This window comes from Aulostomus chinensis, chromosome 13, assembly GCF_037954235.1.
Source record: "Aulostomus chinensis isolate RoL2024-O1b breed Wild chromosome 13, RoL_Achi_v1.0, whole genome shotgun sequence".
Lineage (NCBI taxonomy): Eukaryota > Metazoa > Chordata > Actinopteri > Syngnathiformes > Aulostomidae > Aulostomus > Aulostomus chinensis.
The window spans coordinates 12094206-12114462 of NC_141332.1; the positions used below are offsets into that span (position 1 = coordinate 12094206).

Below are 20257 nucleotides of genomic sequence, written 5' to 3' on the forward strand. Positions count from 1 at the left end.
TCACTGGGATGTTTTATTACCTCAAATCTGAAATTGCCAAAGTGTAACTGAACATTTTGTGTACTCAAGACTGCCACAACATTCAGTCTCATGATGTCAGGATTTCAGAAATCAGAACAATCTGTGAGGGCACTGAGCTCATGGCTCCAACTCCCCCTAAAACGGCTCAGATTAAAGGCAAATGCTGTATTACTGCTTCAGTGGATGAAGAAAAGCATTATAAACTCAGTGTGTAGTGACTTTTTAAACTGATACAATGGCTTTGGTATTAGCTGGACTCTTAATGGGGTTTCTGTAAAGCAGGTGTTTGACTCTAGTGGCTTAATGAAAAGACAGAAGCAGGTATTGAAAACAGATGTGAGAGACAATGGTGCTCAAAAAAAAAAAAAAAGGTGACTAGAACAACATCGCAGTATGAATGTGGCTCATTGTGCTCGACCATGTGTGTTTGATGGAGATGGTTGTGTTCACATCGAAGGTGGGTATGACTCACTTCATCCATTAGATCAGTGACTGGCGTTGAACAGCAGCCCTCCCCTGATACTGAGACCACCACATATAAACCTTCCTGAGCAACCATCTGCTCAGGATTTCACTGCCACCTCTGGATATAAAGGGAGAATTAAAACCCTGCTAATGTAACACTTTGCTGTCCAAGGAGCAGTCACTGTGCTGTTCGGCATGGCAGTAGTCACACCGCTGCGGGCCAAGTTTCCTTGAGCAAACTAGGCATGTCTGTGCTCCTTCACTGGAAACAGCTTGAATTCACTGTGGGGGCCCACGTGAGACTGCTGCACCACAGATACACAAAGAGGAACTGTAATGCATCATGGTTCATTTTAGATTTCCAGTTTGTGTGCATTCGATTTAAAAAAAAGAAAGAAAAAAAGATGCAGCTTTGTTGCACCTCACCTCGCCAAGTTTTCAGTCTCCTCACTGTTTTCACTCTCACTTGTCACGCCAAAATCTCAAGAGCTCGCCTGGCTGTGAGGTGGGATGAGAAGATTCCAGATTTAGAATAAAGAGGAGGTCTGATTGTAAGTAGTCAAACCAACAAATTAGCTTCTTTCTCAGTTGGTTTCCAGTCTAATTTCCAGAGGCAACCTTGCCTCTTTCATGCTGTCAGAGCAATCAGGCGGATATATCTATGTTAACAGCGTCCAAGGGGGTCCAGTCCTACAGTGATGCCACGTTGATATTTGCCTGAATATGAGGGCAACCTCTGACATGTCTCTAAAACACTTTTTGTTTGGTGGAACACGCCACCTTTTGGGGAAGTATACCTTTTTTGAGCCAGACAAGCAGATGGATACTGTTCTTCCCTTTGTGCGCTACAGAGCTCCAGAGCCAGTTAGCTCAGCTGCAATCAACATTAGCGATGAGATGCGGTAGCAAACTGTTTCAAATGTCAAATACACATTTCTGTGAGATGTCTTTGCTTGTTCTAACAGAACTAGAGTTGTGCTTAAGATTTAAAATATCAGATACAGAGATGGAACTACTTTGTCTGCCGCAGCTTCACATCCTATTTTGCTCTCTTGATTTCAAAAGCTTGCAGTTTCTCCTCCCTATTTTGGTCCAAATAGATTGGGATTTGGGTTTGTCCAGAGGGAATTCTCCCCATCCTCTCTGACATAGTTAGCCATAGTTGTAAACAATCCGCTGTTGACCAAAGGTACATTTGGACTTGTGAGGTGCGGCGTCCAATTACTGCACCTCATCTGCTGAGTTATAGCTGATAAAATAATAAAGGGTTGTCATTTTTTTTAAAACTTTTACTTCAGACCAAATGTCAAAATAAAACCCTTGTTCTATGCAGGCAAGGCAAAGAGTGCTTAAAGAAAAACGTGTTTGAGGTGTTTGCTCCTGCTAGCATCCATTGCAGCTAGGCTAACTAGTAGCCATGTGGTGGAAGTCACACAGACAGAGGAGAGAAGGGTATCTATTTGCTTGTCTGGCACTAATAAGGATGATAAGCACATTTCCCAGTAAGTTGCCGTTGGTGTTCCTTTAACAAAATGTTAATTTGAATCAAAACCATGATCTGTCCACGACAAAGTGCTTTTGTGCCTAGATCTAGCCAGATCTTAACCACAGCACTGGCACATCATAAAATATGGTTCCACATCAGGGAACACTAAAGGAAACATGGTTAATGGGTGAACAGTGGTCTTTTCTTCTCTCAGAGGGTTTAAACCAATTACTTTTATCGTTGTTTGTGTTTGTGTGAGGTCATGTGATCCTGACAGGTAACTCCTGTCAAGAAAGATACTATTTTTTTCAAAAATACTGAGAATTTTTCAGCGGCTGAAAGGATCATGAAAACATTGTTTCTTGCATTTGGATTAAAATCAACCAAGCAATCATTGTGCTTCATTAACACCCCATGGTTTATTCTCAGGCAGTAAAGCAAAGCATCATGGGAGGCAGCACTTGTTACTACAGCTCTGCTGTGTTTACAGGGAGGGCTTGATTGCGGACTTCATCGTCGGCTCCTTACTCACTTCCTGTTTTAATCCCCTTTGCCACAGCAGCTTTTATTCTTTTTGATGCAACAACAAGGGCATGTGGGTGGGTGGGGGGAGGGGAGGGGGGGGGGGTCAGGTCTGCTTCGCTTCACCCCAAACACCATTCACCCACGGCTCATATAAGGAGCCACCATATCCTGCTAAAACAAACAGCATTGAGGAGGTAGAAACAAATGCTTTTGTCTCTGAGTTATATTTAGTTCCCGCCTGCCTTCACCCAAACGCCATCTCTCATGAGACTGCCCTCAAACGGAGTAAAATCATGTATGACCATGCTGGCAGTAGCATCTCTTTACCTCTGTATGTGGCACAGATCCTGTCAACGTCATAAACCTTCATATAAACCAGAGAATAAACCACATGTTCAGCAGTTTTTCCTAATTATGCGCAAACCGTTGCGCACATCAAGGTTTACAAGCCTTTTCATTTCTAAACCAACAGATTCTTTGTCAAGAATATGTGACACACAGCTGCTGCGAAGCCTCAGGCTTCTCTCTTATTTCACATTATAGGAGCTTCACTGTCCCGACACTCCCTTCACTGATTGTCTCAGTCCTGCAAACCCTGCAGGCCATGACTCCTTGGAGAGCCGTGTGGTCCAGAAGACAGGAAACAGCTTGAGAGGAGCCCAACAGTCAAGGCTGTGGGAGGGCAGAGGACAGGGTGGAGGAAAGGGGGGATTTCCTCATATGGCATTAGCACTTTTATCAAAAAATGTGTCATCTTTATCTGTATATGCAACATATAAAGATGATTAATTTAGTCACGGCTCTGCCCTCTTTCAGGGATCACATCAAGGTTTCTTGGAAATCTCTCAACTGTATTCAGGTCAGTTTGATGGGATCAAAATATGTCAGACAAGCAAAGTCAATCATGATCAAAGTTGTCTGCCATCAATATGCAAATATACTGATGATGAAAAGACTGCCTTCTTCTTCTTCTTATAGACCCCCACCACACACACACACACACACACACACACACACACACACACACACACACACGCACACGCACACACACACACACACACCTCAAACAAAGATGTGCTGTGTCCTTCCTGAAGGCAACATTAGCTTTGATGGTTTTGCCTGAACTATTAGATGAATTATTCAGAGTGATGCGTTTGAGGGGGCTCTCCACTGCTGCTGCTGCTGCTGCTGCTGCCTACTGTGTCTTTAACGTCGTGCAGAGGGGAGCCCATACTAAAGAAAGGAGGGGGCTGCTGTGCGCCAGTTGGAGGGGTCTGGCTGTCGCAGCGGCTCGGGGCTGCGAGGAAGAGAGAGAGAGAGAGAGAGAGCGAGAGAGAGAGAGCGTCCATGCTTCAGCGCAGAGATGAAGATAAGACGCATTTAACGGCAGAGAGTCGCAGATTTTAAAGACAGATTCTCATCAGCACCGGGGGGATACATGGATGCGCACACACGCGTCGCCATCGGATTTAACTTGTCAGCCGGTGCGAGGGGTTTCTGGATATAATGGGGAATACCACACCTAAGCCCTTAATAGGTGAGTCTTGTTCATGTATCAGTATCGAGATGCACAAATCGGTATGTGTATATGTGTGTGTGCGTGTGCGTGCGTGTGCGCTCGGCAGCTCGGTACACACGACTGGCTTGTCCTATTTCCTCCAACGTTACTTGTGTGGAGGGAAACGAGCTTCCCATCACGGGGGAACCGAGCGAGAGTACCAGGGAGATAACACACTCACCCACGAGCTCAATCATGTACTAAAATCTCATCCAGGAGGTGTGTTTATATTTATTCGTTTATTGTTCATTTATCATTAATTGGGTTAGTGAAGGGTCAGCGACTTGTGCTTTTATAGAAGTCACAACCAGCAGATCATTCAGCTGTATTGATTATTATATCTGTTCCATCTCTAACGCTACATATACATTTCTATGGAGCTCAATTGTATCAGTTTTGTGTCACTATTTTTATGCTTTGGTGTAGTTTACTATTCTTAATCCTACAGGGAACTTGTGAAGGTGACTTCATGAGGCTTGTCTGGATCTCAAACACTCCTTCCCGCACTGGATCCAAATGTATTACTATAGTACCGTATTACTCTTTCCAAATGTATTACTATAGTACCGTATTACTCTTTCCAAATGTATTACTATAGTACCGTATTACTCTTTCCAAATGTATTACTATAGTACCGTATTACTCTTTCCAAATGTATTACTATAGTACTGTATTACTCTTTCCAAATGTATTACTATAGTACTGTATTACTCTTTCCAAATGTATTACCCTTATTACCTTAAATATATATTCATTATAAAACATAAACTACGCTATATATGGCTGGCTGTCATTCAGAAATACCTGATAGGCTGATATCCGTAGTGGTTACTGAACAATATATTTTCTAAACAATTTATTTGATAAAATAAGAATGATATCTTTGGTTTTCAGGTCCTCCGCATTTTCACTCACATATGAAAATTAGGGATGAACTGTACTGGATTGTTTCCCAATATCTGATATCCCAATGTTTTACAACTGATTTTGTTAACAATTTTTACACTTTCCGAAGTTTTAATCTTCAAAAAACAAGTTGATATAATCAGAATTAGAATCAGCTTTATTGGCCAAGTTTGTAACACAAACAAGGAATTTGACTCTAGTACACTAAGCTCTCTTTTAAAAAAAGTTATTTTAAGGTTTATACAGAATAAAGTTAATAGAATAAGATAAAAAATAAAGATATCAAATTACTAGAACAATATCTACAAGCCAACATATATACAACATACAAATAAGTAAATAAGCATGTATAGGAATGAATAGTGCAACCATATCCAAGACTGAAGTGGTGCAAATATGTATAATATTCATATTTTCAACATAATTGACAAAAACACGTAAAACTAATGTTTTTCTTCATTTCAAACTGGGTCAACGTTTGGAGAGCTACTGACATACAAGGGAGAAATAATGCTGATACAAAAGACAATCATCTTTGATGAAAATGTAAACCAATTCACCAAAATGTGGTTAATTTTGTCAGTTTCACCTCTTTAGTTCTATGGTTCAGCACGTTTACACTCAAAGTCGCTTTGCAAGTTACAGAAATGTCGCAACCTTGAGATTTAGTCCTGAGGTACAGACATTTGGAAGGCATCAGTCTTTCAGTACTTGGTTTTATTGAAGGAATTCAACCTATGCTACGATCTCACCCTAACTCTGCAACCTCAACATAATATGAAATATACCTGAGCAGAATCCCTCTGTTGGAGTGTCTCCACCGCTGTTTACTGTTGGTTTCGTCTCTGAGGTGAATACATCACGCCGAGCAAATGTGGCTGTTATTTCACCCAGAAGTGACATTTTTGGCTTGTTTGGTGTCACATGCTGCAGCATTATTCATCTGGAGTATCGAAGCAGTTTATGTAGAGCACAATCTCAAGTGATTGCCAGTGAATCAGTGCTGATTGCCAGCGTTGCTTTCTGCATAATGCTCTCATTATAAGTTCTCTCTTGGCCACTTTGTCATGAAACCTAAAGCATATGACTTGATGATATTATCCTGGTATCACTTTGATTTAAATCCAGCTGCACACCCATGCCCCATCACACCCACTCTCGGCTGACACGTGGCTTTGGACTTATAGCAGTTGGTCTCAGAGAAGCAGAAGCAGCTTATTTGTTTAGTTTGTTTTTAAATGGAATTTTTTTTCAAAAATCTATTTTTATCGGCTGAACAGTTCCCATTCAGAATATTTCCTGATGATCATAGAGGGAACTATCATTTAAAAAATTGATGCTGTTGGTTGTTTTTTGACAAATATATTACACTAGAAATACGAGTGGAGTTAAGCGGAAAGTCTCGAAGCAGAGTTGTACAAAAGAGTTATTCTATCTGTAAAGGATCAAACAACATTTTGGTAAATACGCGTATTGTCCATCCTCCCCGGAAGATAAATCCTGTTTATTTTACTCTGTGAGGGAGCTGAAACCTACAGAGACCAGCTGACCGCTAGTTAGCTTAGCGCAAGGAATGGTAGTGGATGGGAAATATTAGCATTCCTCAATCCAAAGTCAACAAATAGATAAGGTTCATTGAAGCAATCATCTTCTCTTACAGTCAGCCGGGATTAGTTATAGTTGCCTTTTTCAGTTGTCAACAAATGCTTAGTTTTACTGACTGAAGTTACATGTGTCGTTGAGGCCCTGTATGATATCACGACGCACATTTGTTTTGGAAAGGGAAAGTCAGGAAAGTAGTCCAGACTGTTAAAAATCACAGCGTTTCGCCATCTTAAACTGAATGCTGCGCACAACCCCAGCTACATGAATGCAGAGTGCTTTGTCAGAGAAGCCCGTGAGTACCTTGCCGTCCACTACTATTCATTTTGCTACGCTAACCAGCAGTCAGCTGTGTGTCTCAGCTCAGCACCCACAGAGGAGAGCGGGGTATCTATCTTCTTGTCTGGCTCTGGAGAAGATGCCAAATAAGCATATTTCCCAAAGAGTTCGTTTGCTTTTCAAATATGAGTATTTTTCACATTTTAGCATGCTCATTTTGAAACGTGGTTACAGTCAGCGTTGGTTTATTTGGACGCCTCTACCACAGATGCTAATCAGAGACATTAAAGAGTAGGTTTTAATTGTTAGTTCTCATCACAGCAGGATTCAGTGCGATACAGAAATCATCTTCCTTATGAAGTTGTTTCTTCTTGAAATTCATACCAGAGATAGAGATGTAACAAAAACAGCCCTGACATCTAGTGAGCCTCATGCCTTTCACCGTGAATGAATTACTGTATGATGATCACATACAGCCTCGAGACACAAGAGAATAAAGAGCCCGATCTTGTTGTGGGCAAAGATAAAGTTTTACATTCAAAAATCTTTCCTTGGCACAATCATGTGGCTATTGCAGTCTTATGATCATATTTCATAAAGAAGGAGTCGGAGCTGCCATTCCCTGTATGAAATAAGAAGAGGTTGAATCACATGTGCAGCCTGTTATATACTGTAAGTGTGGCTTTGTGTTGGATATCAACAACTGAGCTTTACATGATCAACACATCCCTGGGATGACTCAGTCCTGCAGATGTCAAGAGACATCAACCATGACTCCCTGTGATTTGAACATCAGCAGAGATGAGCTGAGTGCTCCAAACAGGGTCACATGATCTGACAGGATTGCCTTTAAGTCTCACACCCATCTGTACATGCCCCATGATTACATTTGAGCGAAGCATCGGATGTTCTAAATTATTTATATCAAGCAATCTTTTGGAGAAACCAAGAAAATCGGTTAACTGCCGACGTCTACCCTATGGGTATTTACAGATTCCTCAAAGACTGATGAAGCCTCGAAAAAGAAAGTATGAATCATGACCGAGTGACACATTTGATGAGTCCTGAGTGCCACCTGGTGGTTACAGGAAGTCACAAACATCATTTTATATACGTCAGAATGATACTGTGTTGTCCTCGTGATGTACAGCGACATGATGTCTCGTATGTGTGTTCAGGAAGTGGTCTCTACACTGCAGGGGATGCATGAGACCGCTCCTTCTCCCAAATCCAAATATAATCAGGTTTCACCTCCCTCTGTCTCTGATGTGCTCCTCTCATTGCTGCTTGCAGCTTTAATCATGACTTGAGCATGAAAGAACCAAAGGCTGAAGATCAAAGGGTTATAGTTTTACTTTGGGATTTGCTTGGATTTAAGTCTTATTTAAAAGTGGCAGGATGCATAACCGAATAGGAAAAAAAAAAAAGAAGAAAAGGCTGCGTGTGACTGCTGCCTTTTTGTTTGTTTTGAAGTCTCAACGGTCGGTTAGTTTATGTCGGTTAGCTTTGGATGGAGTTGCATCCTGAGAAGTTGGTTAACATCTTCACGGGACAGAATATTTGTTTATTAGATAGTCAGAGGAGTATGTGATAGGTGCAGGAATACTTTGCCCCACCCATCATGATGTTTTCATAGCGTCATGATGCTCAGCTTTGTGACTTATGGGAATACATGAAATCATGGCCAGTAACCACAATGCATGACCCGTTGTGCCGCACTGTCGGTCATGTTTCCCTCCCAGACCACAGTGTATTTTAATCCCACAAAAGCTAAATCCTTCAGGGAGAAAGGGTCTGAGATGTTACAGATGTTATTGCGGCGGCTTCATAGTTTAGAACATAATCAGTGATAATGCCTAATTTATGAGATGTACTGTGGAACATTTCCCTGAGTTATTGTCTTTACACCAACTCACGGTGAAATTTAATCACACTGTGGTTGTAGAGGAGAGTAAAAATCCTGCCTTTCTTTCAATACTGGATGTCAGCCAGTCTATACCATAAACACTCATCTACAGCTTGAATGGGAACCAAACAAATTCAGATTTCAGCTACTGTTGTCTCATTGGAGTCCTGTTTGACCTAATTAATTTAATCTGCATGCTGATCAGGATTTTGGAAGTGGGACAGTGACCTTTGTGAAGATGAGATTGAGGATTAAATCTTTCATTGGGGCATATTTATTTTCCTGTGCTGTGTAGGTCCCTCTCATCCTCTGAAGATAACAGTGAAGGGCCATTCAGGGTTTGTTTATGCTGTAGGCCAAAGATGTCTTACGTCCCACAAATGAGAGCAAGACTATTTCGTCTGTTGTTGACTTTTCTTTTGATCTCTTCTATTATGTTTTCTCTGTCCTGTGACGCTATTAATATTAGCATTCCTCAAATCAGTGTTGATTTAACATAAGCCAAGTATCCTTTTTATGTTTCCCAGCAATGTATACACATGGAGCTCATCCAGTGGCGAGATGTAAATAGCTACATGTATCCAAGTGCTCTGCGTAAAATCAACTTTGATCTAATGCAAGTCTACTTCTACTACATGGCGGTGAAATATTGTAGTATTTTTTCCTTACCTTACTGCGTTTATCTGACAGCTTTAGTTGACGGTTACTTTAAAAAATCACTATCTTTGCATACACAACAAGCAAAAAAGCTCTTTTTATGAATATATTTATAGAACATCACGTGTGCGTAGTTAACAAATTAAGCTACCCAAGAAATACCGCCAATTAGCCGATATATTGATTGTTTGAATGAACGTTTATAGCCGTGCAAAAACATTTTATATTCAGCAGATTTCCGGAATCTCCAAATTTTATGGTGCTGTAAATAACGTTTGGAGGAATTTGACCGGAATACTGAAAAAGTGGGCATTTTGAAAACAGGATTAGAAAATGACACGTAGGTGTTTGAAGTACTGGTGCAGTGCTTTTGTAGGGAATTAGAGCTTCAAATCAATGTCACAATCATTTCAAGCTTTTACTTCAATTAAGAGTAATGTACCACTATTTAATACACTTTTCTACGCTGTCCTTGTAGCTCTTTGATGGGTGTTATGCTGAACTATTAAAGGGAAAAACCTTCACCAAATGAACCCTAATGAGAAACGGTTAGCGCCTCAACGTCCAGCCCTTGCCTAGAAAACTGAAATTTAAAGATTTTGAGTTGAAAGATCGATTTTTTTTTAAACAGGTATTGCAGTTGTGATGACTCACAATATAAGACATTATGCAAATTTTAACAACAACAACAACAACAACTATATTGAAATGATTATGGTGTAATTTTTGTGGGAAGATGTGCCAAAGGAATGTATTTCTGAGTTTATTTACAGGTTGGGTCACAATGCAAAGGCCACATTGGGATTTCAATAAACCTTCAATAATTCCAAACTCACGATGATCTCTGTTCATCTGGATCTCAGTTATTGTAACCTACTAACAGTTAACTGATGTAGCTTAGCTCATGGACTTGCCACTAACCACTGAAGATGGATGTCATGGTATTGTTTTCAGTTTGGTTCACGCTGATGTAAGCGTGCATCCCGTTTTCTTTTACAAGGAAAATTCATTTTATATCACAATATTCATATAAAAACATTTTTATTATAATATTCATATAAAATACAATAATCTAAATCTTTGTATTTTATATGAATATTTTAATATAACATTTATCTTATATTATAAAATTCATATAAGATATAAAGAGAATCAGCAGGTTCATCCAGATGAAAAACACCAGTCCTGATGCATTCCACTAATTACAGCAGTGAAAGCCTCATTTCTTGTTAATTAATGCATGATAATGTTTTCAGCTAAGACATAATTAGGTGGCACTCAGAGGGTCCACACCTCCAGCAACACAATACCATCAGAACCAGATCTGGTTTCTAGAGGGCCGTTCTATCGTTCTACTAAATTAGATCAAAGTCCTCAACTTTCCAGTTCCACTTCTAACCTATAAACTGTCACGTACGTTCAAAAAGTGGCATTTGCCCTTCCACTGAAGGATCTGAATGCTTCCTCCTCCGGTTTTCTCTAAATTGGCCATCTTTTATTTCTGTGACATAATTGTCCCATATGGATGTGGTGAGAGGACTTATTTGGGACAGTTTTAGTTTTACGCGGTAAATGTGGGTTACACGTTTAAAGAAACTGTGTAATGCTTTTGATGAGATGGGTTGAGAGGCTCCGGAGTGTCAGTGTGGGAAAGGAAGTGTGTGAGACTGTGGGCTCCTGGGCATAGCTGGCCTCTGCCCTCCAACCAACCACCTCTTGCAGTCATTGAATTATTAGGTGCTGATATGTTCTCCAGCAGCTGCTAATATTGCTCTTTTGACCTTGGCTGAGTCACACAAAGCACTCTTGCTCTTCTCTTGTCAAAACGATCTTTAATTTGTTTTATCAGGTAAAATTCTTGATGAGTTTCTTCTTGATCATGATCCTCTGATATGTTTTTGCACCAACAGATGTGACTCTTCAACCCCGTACGGTGGCAAACAGGCAGTACTACACCCTGCCAAACAATGGTGCAGGTGTGGAGAGGAGGACGTCTCCCCCTCCAGTCAGCATCAGTGTGGAGTCACCCCGCTTTCACCCCCACGCCAAAGGCAAGAACATCAGGCTGGATGGTCAGCTCCGCCGTGCCACGCGCAAGAACAGCTTCTGCAACGGCATCACCTTCAGCCATCGGCCTGTTCACCTCTATGAGAAGGTTTGTTTTCGTCTCCTCATCACTTCTTATTGAGGTGCAGCGGGTTACATTTACATTCGTCTTCTCAGGTCCGCCTTCGTCTGACTGGTGTGCACACGGGTTGGAGTGGCGCTTTACGCTTTGGCTTCACCAGTTTGGACCCCAGTGAGTTGATCGCAACAGACATCCCCAAGTACGCCTGCCCAGACCTGGTGACCCGGCCCGGCTACTGGGCCAAGGCTCTACCTGAGAGACTGGCCTTGAAGGACAGTGTGCTGTCATTCTGGGCTGATCGTCATGGTCGGGTCTTCTACAGCATCAATGACGGGGAGCCGATCCTCTTCCACTGTGGGCTCAGTATCGGCTGCCCGCTCTGGGCCATCATAGACATCTACGGCATCACTCAGGAGGTCACACTGCTAGGTAAGAAATGCTTCATCTATGGATGTTCTGATTAAATATTTTGATTTCCTGGCTTTCTTGACTTGGCTATTCAGCTAGAGGGCCTTTCGGTTTGAACATGGAACTGCAGGAACTTATTTTTATAGTGTCAACACATTCGGAGCTAATTTAAGCAGCTTCCTCAGAGAGCAGCTGAGCCACAAAGCTTTGCAGCAGTGGACGCCAGACTTTTATATGTGTTGGCAGGTAGTGCTGTTCATATTGTAGTAAAAATACATCTCAATTCATCCTCTAGTCACTCTCCTGCCTGTCTAGTAGTATTACTTTCCCGTGCTTCGTCACCTCCGCCCTCCTTTATTTCACCTGCTCTACGGCTCCGTCCAGTACTCGTGTTTATCGTCACTCTGACAGGAGCTCTGGCCATGTTTGGTCATAGCGGCTGATCCCAGGAGCTTTTGCGAGCAGGCCAGTGCTCTCAAATGCGCCACGATCACTAGAAATAGTAATAAAGGAATGCATCATAAGTCAAAGGGAGACTACTTGTGTTAGATTTGTTTATATCTACTTTGTGACACAGAAGTGGAGCGAGTAGATATTACTAAGGAAAGGAAAGATCATATTTAGATGGATTACATGGAAACAATTGTCTCACCTGTTTATTTGGTGTTTAAATAATAAGGGAAATTGTCATTAATCCTGTGAATGTGTCCAGATAAACAGAGAGGGTGTAACACATGCAGACAGGAAATAAGAGCTCGTAACAATGATAAAGAAGCCTAGTAGAACATCAAAGTGGGGCTGGAAGGACCTGAGCCTGGGTGAGACGGATGAAATGACTCCCATATCCAAGTCTTGTAATTGTTTGTCTATGTTGTCCACCACAGAGAGCACATTTGCTGAGAGTGTGGGATCCAGCTGCCTGAGTGCAGCCCGTCTGAGTGCCTATCTGCCCCAGAGTAGCCACGACTCAGCCAATTACAGCAACAATCAGCTGGAGAACAACCAGGCGGCTGCTGCCAAGATGGCCAACATCCAGCTCAATAACTACACTCAGCTCATCCCCTGCTGCTCCTCCACCTCATCCTCCACCACACCATCCTCATCTGCCTCCACTGGCTTCAGCGTCCCAAGAGTGATCCGGGGCCTTCCTTCCCCATTGGACAATGACTTGCACTTTCACCCTATCCGCGGCTCTGACGTAATACTGTCTGCAGATCGCTCAGCTGCCTGCATCCACTTTTTGGACAGCAGTCGGACTCTAGTGTTCAGTGATCGGCCGCTGCACGTGGGAGAGACTTTGTATGTAGAGGTCGGCCATCTTGGCTTGCCTTACTTTGGGGCACTCTTGTTTGGTTTGACATCCTGTGACCCGGCTAGTCTACATGCCGGGGACCTTCCGGCAGACCCCGAGGTGCTCCTGGACCGTAAAGAGTATTGGGTGGTGCATCGGGGTTTCCCCATACCTTGTTCTGGAGACGTGCTCAGCTTTAGCCTGCTGCCCAGTGGGGAGGTGCACCACGGGGTGAACGGAGTGGGACGTGGTAGGCTGCTTTGTGTGGACTCCTCTCAGGTCCTGTGGGCTTTTTTCACCCTCCACGGGGCCGTCAACAGACTCAGGATATTAGGTGAGATGAGTTGATGTCTGGAATAAAAAACGATCTTGTGTACTCTGTTTGCGTGGGTATTCCTGAGGATTTGTAGAGTAACTGGTTGATGAGACCAGTGATTCCCAAACTCAAGTTGGCACCAGTGCCACCAGTGGCAATGCTGCCGTTGCTAATGTTAATTCTAGTTCTGTGTTACCAGGTACTGGAAGCCACAGAGCTGATGGTGGGCTGCTTTTAGCTGATTACTGCACCCACTGCTGCTCCCTTGGGTGTAGGCCAATATCAAATCATATTGGTGTCACAGTAGACCACATTACCCATAAGTCTATGCACTGGGATGTATGCTTTAAGTTTTGATCTTCAGGAGCTGACTGCATATTACACCAGAGTTCAGTCTCATCATTATACAATTTGGTGTTGAAGTGTTTGTTTGTTTGTTTGTTTTCAAGGTGGGGGGGGTAGACCTATTGGGTGCAAATCCACAAAAGTCTGTGCCTCTGATTGGCTTCCCAGTTCAAGGTCAGGGTCAATCAGAGAAAGAGTCTTCACAGAATTTAGAAGAGAAAAAACATGAAGAACTGGTTTATTTTTGAAGACGTATTTTTGGCAATCCCTGTTACATAACTTTGCATACCCCAGGGAGGTACCCATACCCCCAGTTTGAGAATCATGGGTTTAGAATAATTAGTACACAAATGCCTGAAAAGAACGTCATTATCATCAGTTCATGAGGCCAGGCAGTCCCTGTAATTTATTTTTTCCCAGACGGGAGGAATGCAGATCGGCATGTCTACATGTGGCTGTTCGGTTTTGAGCTGACCTTTCTGTTCCCTTCCCACTACTCCCACATATATTCCCACCAACTCAAACCCCATTTTCAACAGATCCAACAATATTATTGTTACAGAGCAATAAAACCTCTCTATGAAACTTCCAGGACATATCAACTTTGAAGTTTTACCCTCAAGGACACGGTGTTCAAACAATCTCAACAGTGGAATATAGTCTCTGCCTGCATTCCAGGGCCAAATCTAAATACACCTCATTATCTGGGCTTTGTTCATGTGCATTCATATTTTTTCTTTTTCTTTTTTTTTTGGACCCAGGAACACTGCAATCCAGTCCTCCCTCTGCTTCCCCCAGCACTTCTCAGAGCAGCAGCCCAGATGACAGTGACTCAGACCTGGCGTTCAGTGTCAACAGATCCTCCTCGGCTTCTGAATCCTCCCTGGGTAGGTAACAAATGTTGATAACTAGCCAAGGTGTGAGAGCCAGCACAGCTCATGGGAAAGATGTTTTATCTCCTGTCTTAAATGACATTTTCAGAAATATTTCCTCCTAGTTTCTCATCAGATTTCATGTAAATCTTCCAACTTTGCGTATTGGCTTATAAAACATACAATAGATTGCATAATATCTCACAGCTCTGCAGCAACTATCTCTGTACCACATCTGCTCCATTTCAAGACCCTCACATTTCTTCCCCTCCTTTCATCTAGTGACCGCTCCCAGTTCCCCCCTCAGTCCTCCTACTTCTCCCACTCTTACCTCCTCTGAGTTGCCCTCTTCTGGAAAAAACGGGGAATGCACCATTTGCTTCGATCAGGAAGTGGACACGGTCATCTACACCTGTGGACACATGTGTCTGTGCAACGATTGCGGGCTGAAGCTAAAGAGACAGATCAACGCGTGCTGTCCCATATGTAGGAGGCCCATCAAAGATGTTATCAAAACATATCGGCCATGATTGAGAACCACTGCTGGTGCAGAGAGGCCTGAATGCCACCGGCTTCCTTTTCTCAGGCACGGTTGGACACGGATTTAACCAACAACCACAGATTAGCCACACCAGGGTGTATTTGTGCCTATAGGATTTTATATGGTTCATTAATCATCTCTGGGGAGAGACGAGGTTCTTCATTTGCAGAACTGTGATGATGCTCATCTTATTACATAGACTGCATACACAAGCTCCTTTCGATTATGTGCCACTGTTTCAGTTTGATGTCTCTTTGTGTATTTGCTAAGCGGAAACTCCTGCTGTGAATTTTTTTTTTTTGTGATAATTGTTGTAGATCTCCGTGCGCTTCAGCAGAAAATGTGGATCGTACTCGATGACTTTTAGTGCCTTAGATTTTTGTCACATTTTGTGTCCCAAGTTAACAATCGTAGCCATATTTTGAATATACCGTACTGAAAATTTGTGGTGAAAAAAGGCACAAAGATACAGAAGTTATGCAATGAAAGGTTGAAGAGTAAGTAGTTGATGAAGGCAAATTATGAGTATTTCATGAGGAGAGTGTTTGGAAAGTACATATAATTGAAGATGATGATTTTGTAATAAAAAATAAAAGTGAGTTCAACGTGTCGTGTGCACATCTTTTAGGAAAGATGTAAACAGTTACCTGACACTCACTGTAAGTATAAATTCAAACATTTGTTGGTCGTATTTGTTTTGGTGAATAGCTGTAAATGTAAATATAACTGACATTTCTTCTTCTGCTTATCCCGTTGGGGGGGGAGCGCTGAATCCCAGGTGAGAGGCAGAGTTCACCCTTGACAGGTCACCAGTCCATCACAGGACCAACACATAGAGACAGACAACCATTCACACTCACAGTCACACCTACAGTCAATTTAGAGTATCAATCAGCCTCGTCCCCTCTTGATGTCTTTGGACTGTTGGAGGAAGCTGGAGTACCAGAGAGAACCCAGCAGGAACAGGGAGAACATGGAGACTCACACAGAAAGATCCTGTGCTGGAGCCGGGATTGGAACCTGGAACCCTCTTGCTGTGAGGCGACAGTGCGAACCACTGCACCACCCATGTCATATGTCATATTTCATATTAGGGCTAAGTGCTAAACATGGCTGGTTTTGGTTATTTACTTTTAGTAATTGGGAGCTTGTGAAATCTTTGCAAAATGTGGAGGGAAAATCAGTTAAAGCTGCACCAGTTTATTCTGAAATTCATTGTTTCCTTTTTGTCTCATTTCCATTTTTTCCTTGTCCATTCAAACACATTTTGCATCATGAAATCGGCTTCAGGTGACTCTCTTTTGTTAACTGCTAGTTCAGATCATCTGAACATTTTCCTTCCCGTGACCATATCTGCCGATGATCTTGAGGACATGAAGTTCATCTTCATACGCCTGGTCAACGATTGCCATCACAGAAATCTAACAGATTTCACGTCATGAATTTTGACACAGAAAGGCAGGACTCAAATGCACAGCTCAGACCGGTAAGGCAGCAAAACAAGGTTTATTCCAGGCAGGGTTTGGTACACGATAAAGCAGGCAACCCAAGCAAAAGTATCCAGGTCTTGAGGCAAAAAGGCGAGGTGAAAAAAACCAGCAAGGTTCAAATACAAATAAGCTGTGACTATGAACGAATGCAGGCACGTGAGCTGTGAACATGAACAAACGTGATGAGACAAGACACAAAGGGTGAAAATAAGCAGGACCGATGGGGAGTGATTAGACACAGGTGCAGGAAACACAATCAGGAATCAGCTGCACCCAGATGGGGAGGGGGCAGGGCAGACAGGAACAGACGGTGGAACATGACATCGTGTTTGTTTGTTTTTCATACTTTTGTTACTTTTGTAAGCAACTATAATGAGTCATGAGTTTTTTCTACTTTTATTTCAAGGCAGCATTTTATATTTAAAAGAATGACTTCTTTTTACTATTTTCTCTTGTTTGAAGAATTGTACCACTACTTCCAAACTGATTATGAGGCAGTGTAACTTAAAACACCATTCAAAACGGAGGTACATGAGAAAAAAATGGAATTTGAATGTCGCAAAAATAATTGAGCCAACTAAAACATACATAAACGTTTTACAAAACATACAATCATGAAATACACAAATAAATAAGTTGTAAAATAACTAAAAGGTGGCCATTAAACACTGCGAGCAACTGCAGCGCAGTACAATCCCAGTCTGGTCTGAGGGTCTTGGGACCTCTCCCGGTTTTATCCTGCCTGTCTACACTGAGCCAGTGATATTCTGGTGTCAGGCTCACTTGTCTAGCCTTGAAGCCACCACTGCTTTCATCACTGCAAGACCAGTTGGAGTCTTCTATATTGCAGTGAAACCACCTGCGTGCAGAGGGTGATTAATAAGAGTGAGGACAACCTCAGTCACTAAATTAAAAATGAAGCCAGAACTGGGAGGAGAGCAAAAGTGGAGCGCTGCAGTTGTGCTCCGATGCTGCGGCGCATCAATCAGGTAGTAACTGCCTCACGCCGCCTTCTGGAGGATTCTACAGCTGATATGTCATCCTACAAGTGTGGGAAAACTGAACTACAATTAAACAATCATGATGCAGTATTTGAATGCTTGTGCTGACGCAGGATGTCAAAATGATTTCCATTTTCATCTTGTTTACTGACCAGGCCTAAAAGGCACAGCAGCTTACTTTGTATTGCTACACTAATGGAGGCCGTTTTCATTGTTGCATGTTTTTGTTGCCTCAATTTAATCTAATATAGTCACAATGGAGTGTTCTAATGTGAGGAGGGGGAAGGAGGAGGACTCTCACAGGGCGCGGTGGGAATAAATCAATATCCTCAACTGCTTTACTCTCATTGTCTGAGCGTTACTGTCACGTCCTGCTCAGCAATTTCCAGAAAAGCAGGGTATAATAAATGATGAAGTATTTTTACCCAAGTATTGTGATGAAGTGCAGCGTTGAGTGTACAATGTGAGTGAACTGTACTTACTTGAGTATCTACATTTTGGTTGACGTGCGCTTCGACTCCACTAAATTTCAGTGCAGTGGTCAGCACTGTGGCCTCACAGCAAGAAGGTTCCAGGTTCAAGCCCCGGCTCCAGCACAGGATCTTTCTGTGTGGAGTCTCCATGTTCTCCCTGTTCCTGTGTGGGTTCTCTCTGGTACTCCAGCTTCCTCCCACAGTCCAAAGACATCAAGAGGGGACGAGGCTGATTGATACTCTAAATTGACCGTAGGTGTGACTGTGAGTGTGAATGGTTGTCTGTCTCTGTGTGTTGGTCCTGTGATGGACTGGCGACCTGTCCAGGGTGAAACCCGCCTCTCACCTGAAGGCTGCTGGGATAGGCTCCAGTCCCCCCCCCCCCGTGACCCTCTGATAAGCAGAAGAAAATGGATGGATTGACTTCCCTCTATTTATCTGAATGCATTAGTTACATTAAAGAGAAAGATTTTGCATAGAGTTATTTCAAAACCTGATGAAGATGATGTACTTTCATGTGTGAAGCCTGACAACTGTGGGTGGAAACAACAGGAACACACTCCACTGTAACATGGCCTTTATAATAGTCTGAGTATTGAACACTCTCAGGCACTGGAATTCACAAATATCATAAAGAATGTGTTCTTTTACTTCTGATGCTGAAGTAAACTCTAAATCAAATGCTTCGCTTCTTTTACCACTTTTTTTAATTTTTAATTTTTAAAAGGAGACTTCTACCAGAGTACTATCCTATCTGTGTATTTCTATTCAAAACACTGAAGAGAAGGAACTGCATACTTCTTCATCACTGCATGTGATATGGAGTCTTGGAATAATTGAGAGTATGTCTGATACTATATTTCGAGGTCCAAAATGAAAATAATTAATTTGATAAATCAGTTTGAACACTATGTGAGATGGATCAAAATTTATCCAACAAAAACATGGAAGAAACAGTGCCAGTAGACCAGTAGACAGGCCAGTAACAACACTGGGTTGGGCCTTTGGTGTGACTTGCTTTGCTAGCGGGTAAAGTTGAATAAAGGGTTAAGTTTAATCAAAAAAACATCAAAAAGAGAGAGTGCAAGAGAAATAGGCATAACTCTGACTTAGAAGACTCATTGTCACATTAACCGATACCTCCCCCTGCTGGACAAAAGTGAAACATAATCTGCTCATAATCAGTTATTCTCTTCTCTTCTTTCACTGTAGTGCTACCAAAGCTTGATCAAAGTCAAAATTATGTAAAAGTAGCACCATATTAAATATATAGCATCTCATTTCATGAACTGAGGTTCCGCATCTGCTGTTATTCTTTTCTTCTCCCCCATGTCTTTTTTTTAATAAGTGTGATCGGGGCAATAAATGAGTTATTGCTTTGCGATATTTAAGATACTGATGAAATCCATTTGCTTTCACATGGTCTGAATTTTAATAAATCTAGATAGAAACAGTTTAGCATGAAACTCAAGCATTCAAAATTTGACAAAACATTAACACATCTTCAGGATTTTCACAAACACACTCTCTGAATTATATGTTCTATCTAATATGTGTGTGTGTGTGTGTGTGTGTGTGTGTGTGTGTGTGTGTGTGTGTGTGTGTGTGTGTGTGTGCAAACATGGGACTCTGTCCTTGAGTCAGAGGCCAAGGTCACTGTGACCTCACATGTATGTGATATCTGTCCCAACAGCTCAACTGCACCTTGAAAGAATTTCAATAAATTGCTGCACAAACGTCCACTGGGCCTAAACTGGAATGACTGTGGTGGTCAAAGGCCTGAGGTCAAGGTCACTGTGACCTGTGACATTCCTGGCCTGCATACCAGTGCAATGCAGTATTTCTAGGTATCATCTGGAGCGCAATACTGCCTAGTAAATCGTCATCACCATCATCATTGAATGCGACTTGCCATCATCACCGTGGATGCAACGATGGACTGTGATATTATCATTTTTTTTTAGAATTAGTTGTTTAGCCTCATAAA

The 20257-nt window shown here is 42.1% G+C and overlaps 1 protein-coding gene across 2 annotated transcripts in view; it reads left to right on the plus strand.

Moving 5' to 3' along the window:
• Positions 1–16192, plus strand: part of neurl1b (neuralized E3 ubiquitin protein ligase 1B) — a 28445-nt gene extending 12253 nt beyond the window's left edge. The window contains exons 1-6 of one of the 2 annotated variants that reach the window (XM_086221348.1): positions 3778–4034; positions 11316–11560; positions 11629–11962; positions 12826–13566; positions 14655–14780; positions 15048–16190. In XM_086221348.1, the coding sequence (XP_086077474.1) occupies positions 4004–4034; positions 11316–11560; positions 11629–11962; positions 12826–13566; positions 14655–14780; positions 15048–15295 (1725 nt within the window). In that variant the 5' untranslated portion in view covers positions 3778–4003 and the 3' untranslated portion in view covers positions 15296–16190. Of the gene's footprint in view, positions 1–3777; positions 4035–11315; positions 11561–11628; positions 11963–12825; positions 13567–14654; positions 14781–15047 lie in introns of those variants that run through there. The other variant, XM_086221347.1, reaches the window with a different exon arrangement.
• Positions 16193–20257: the final 4065 nt, after the last annotated feature.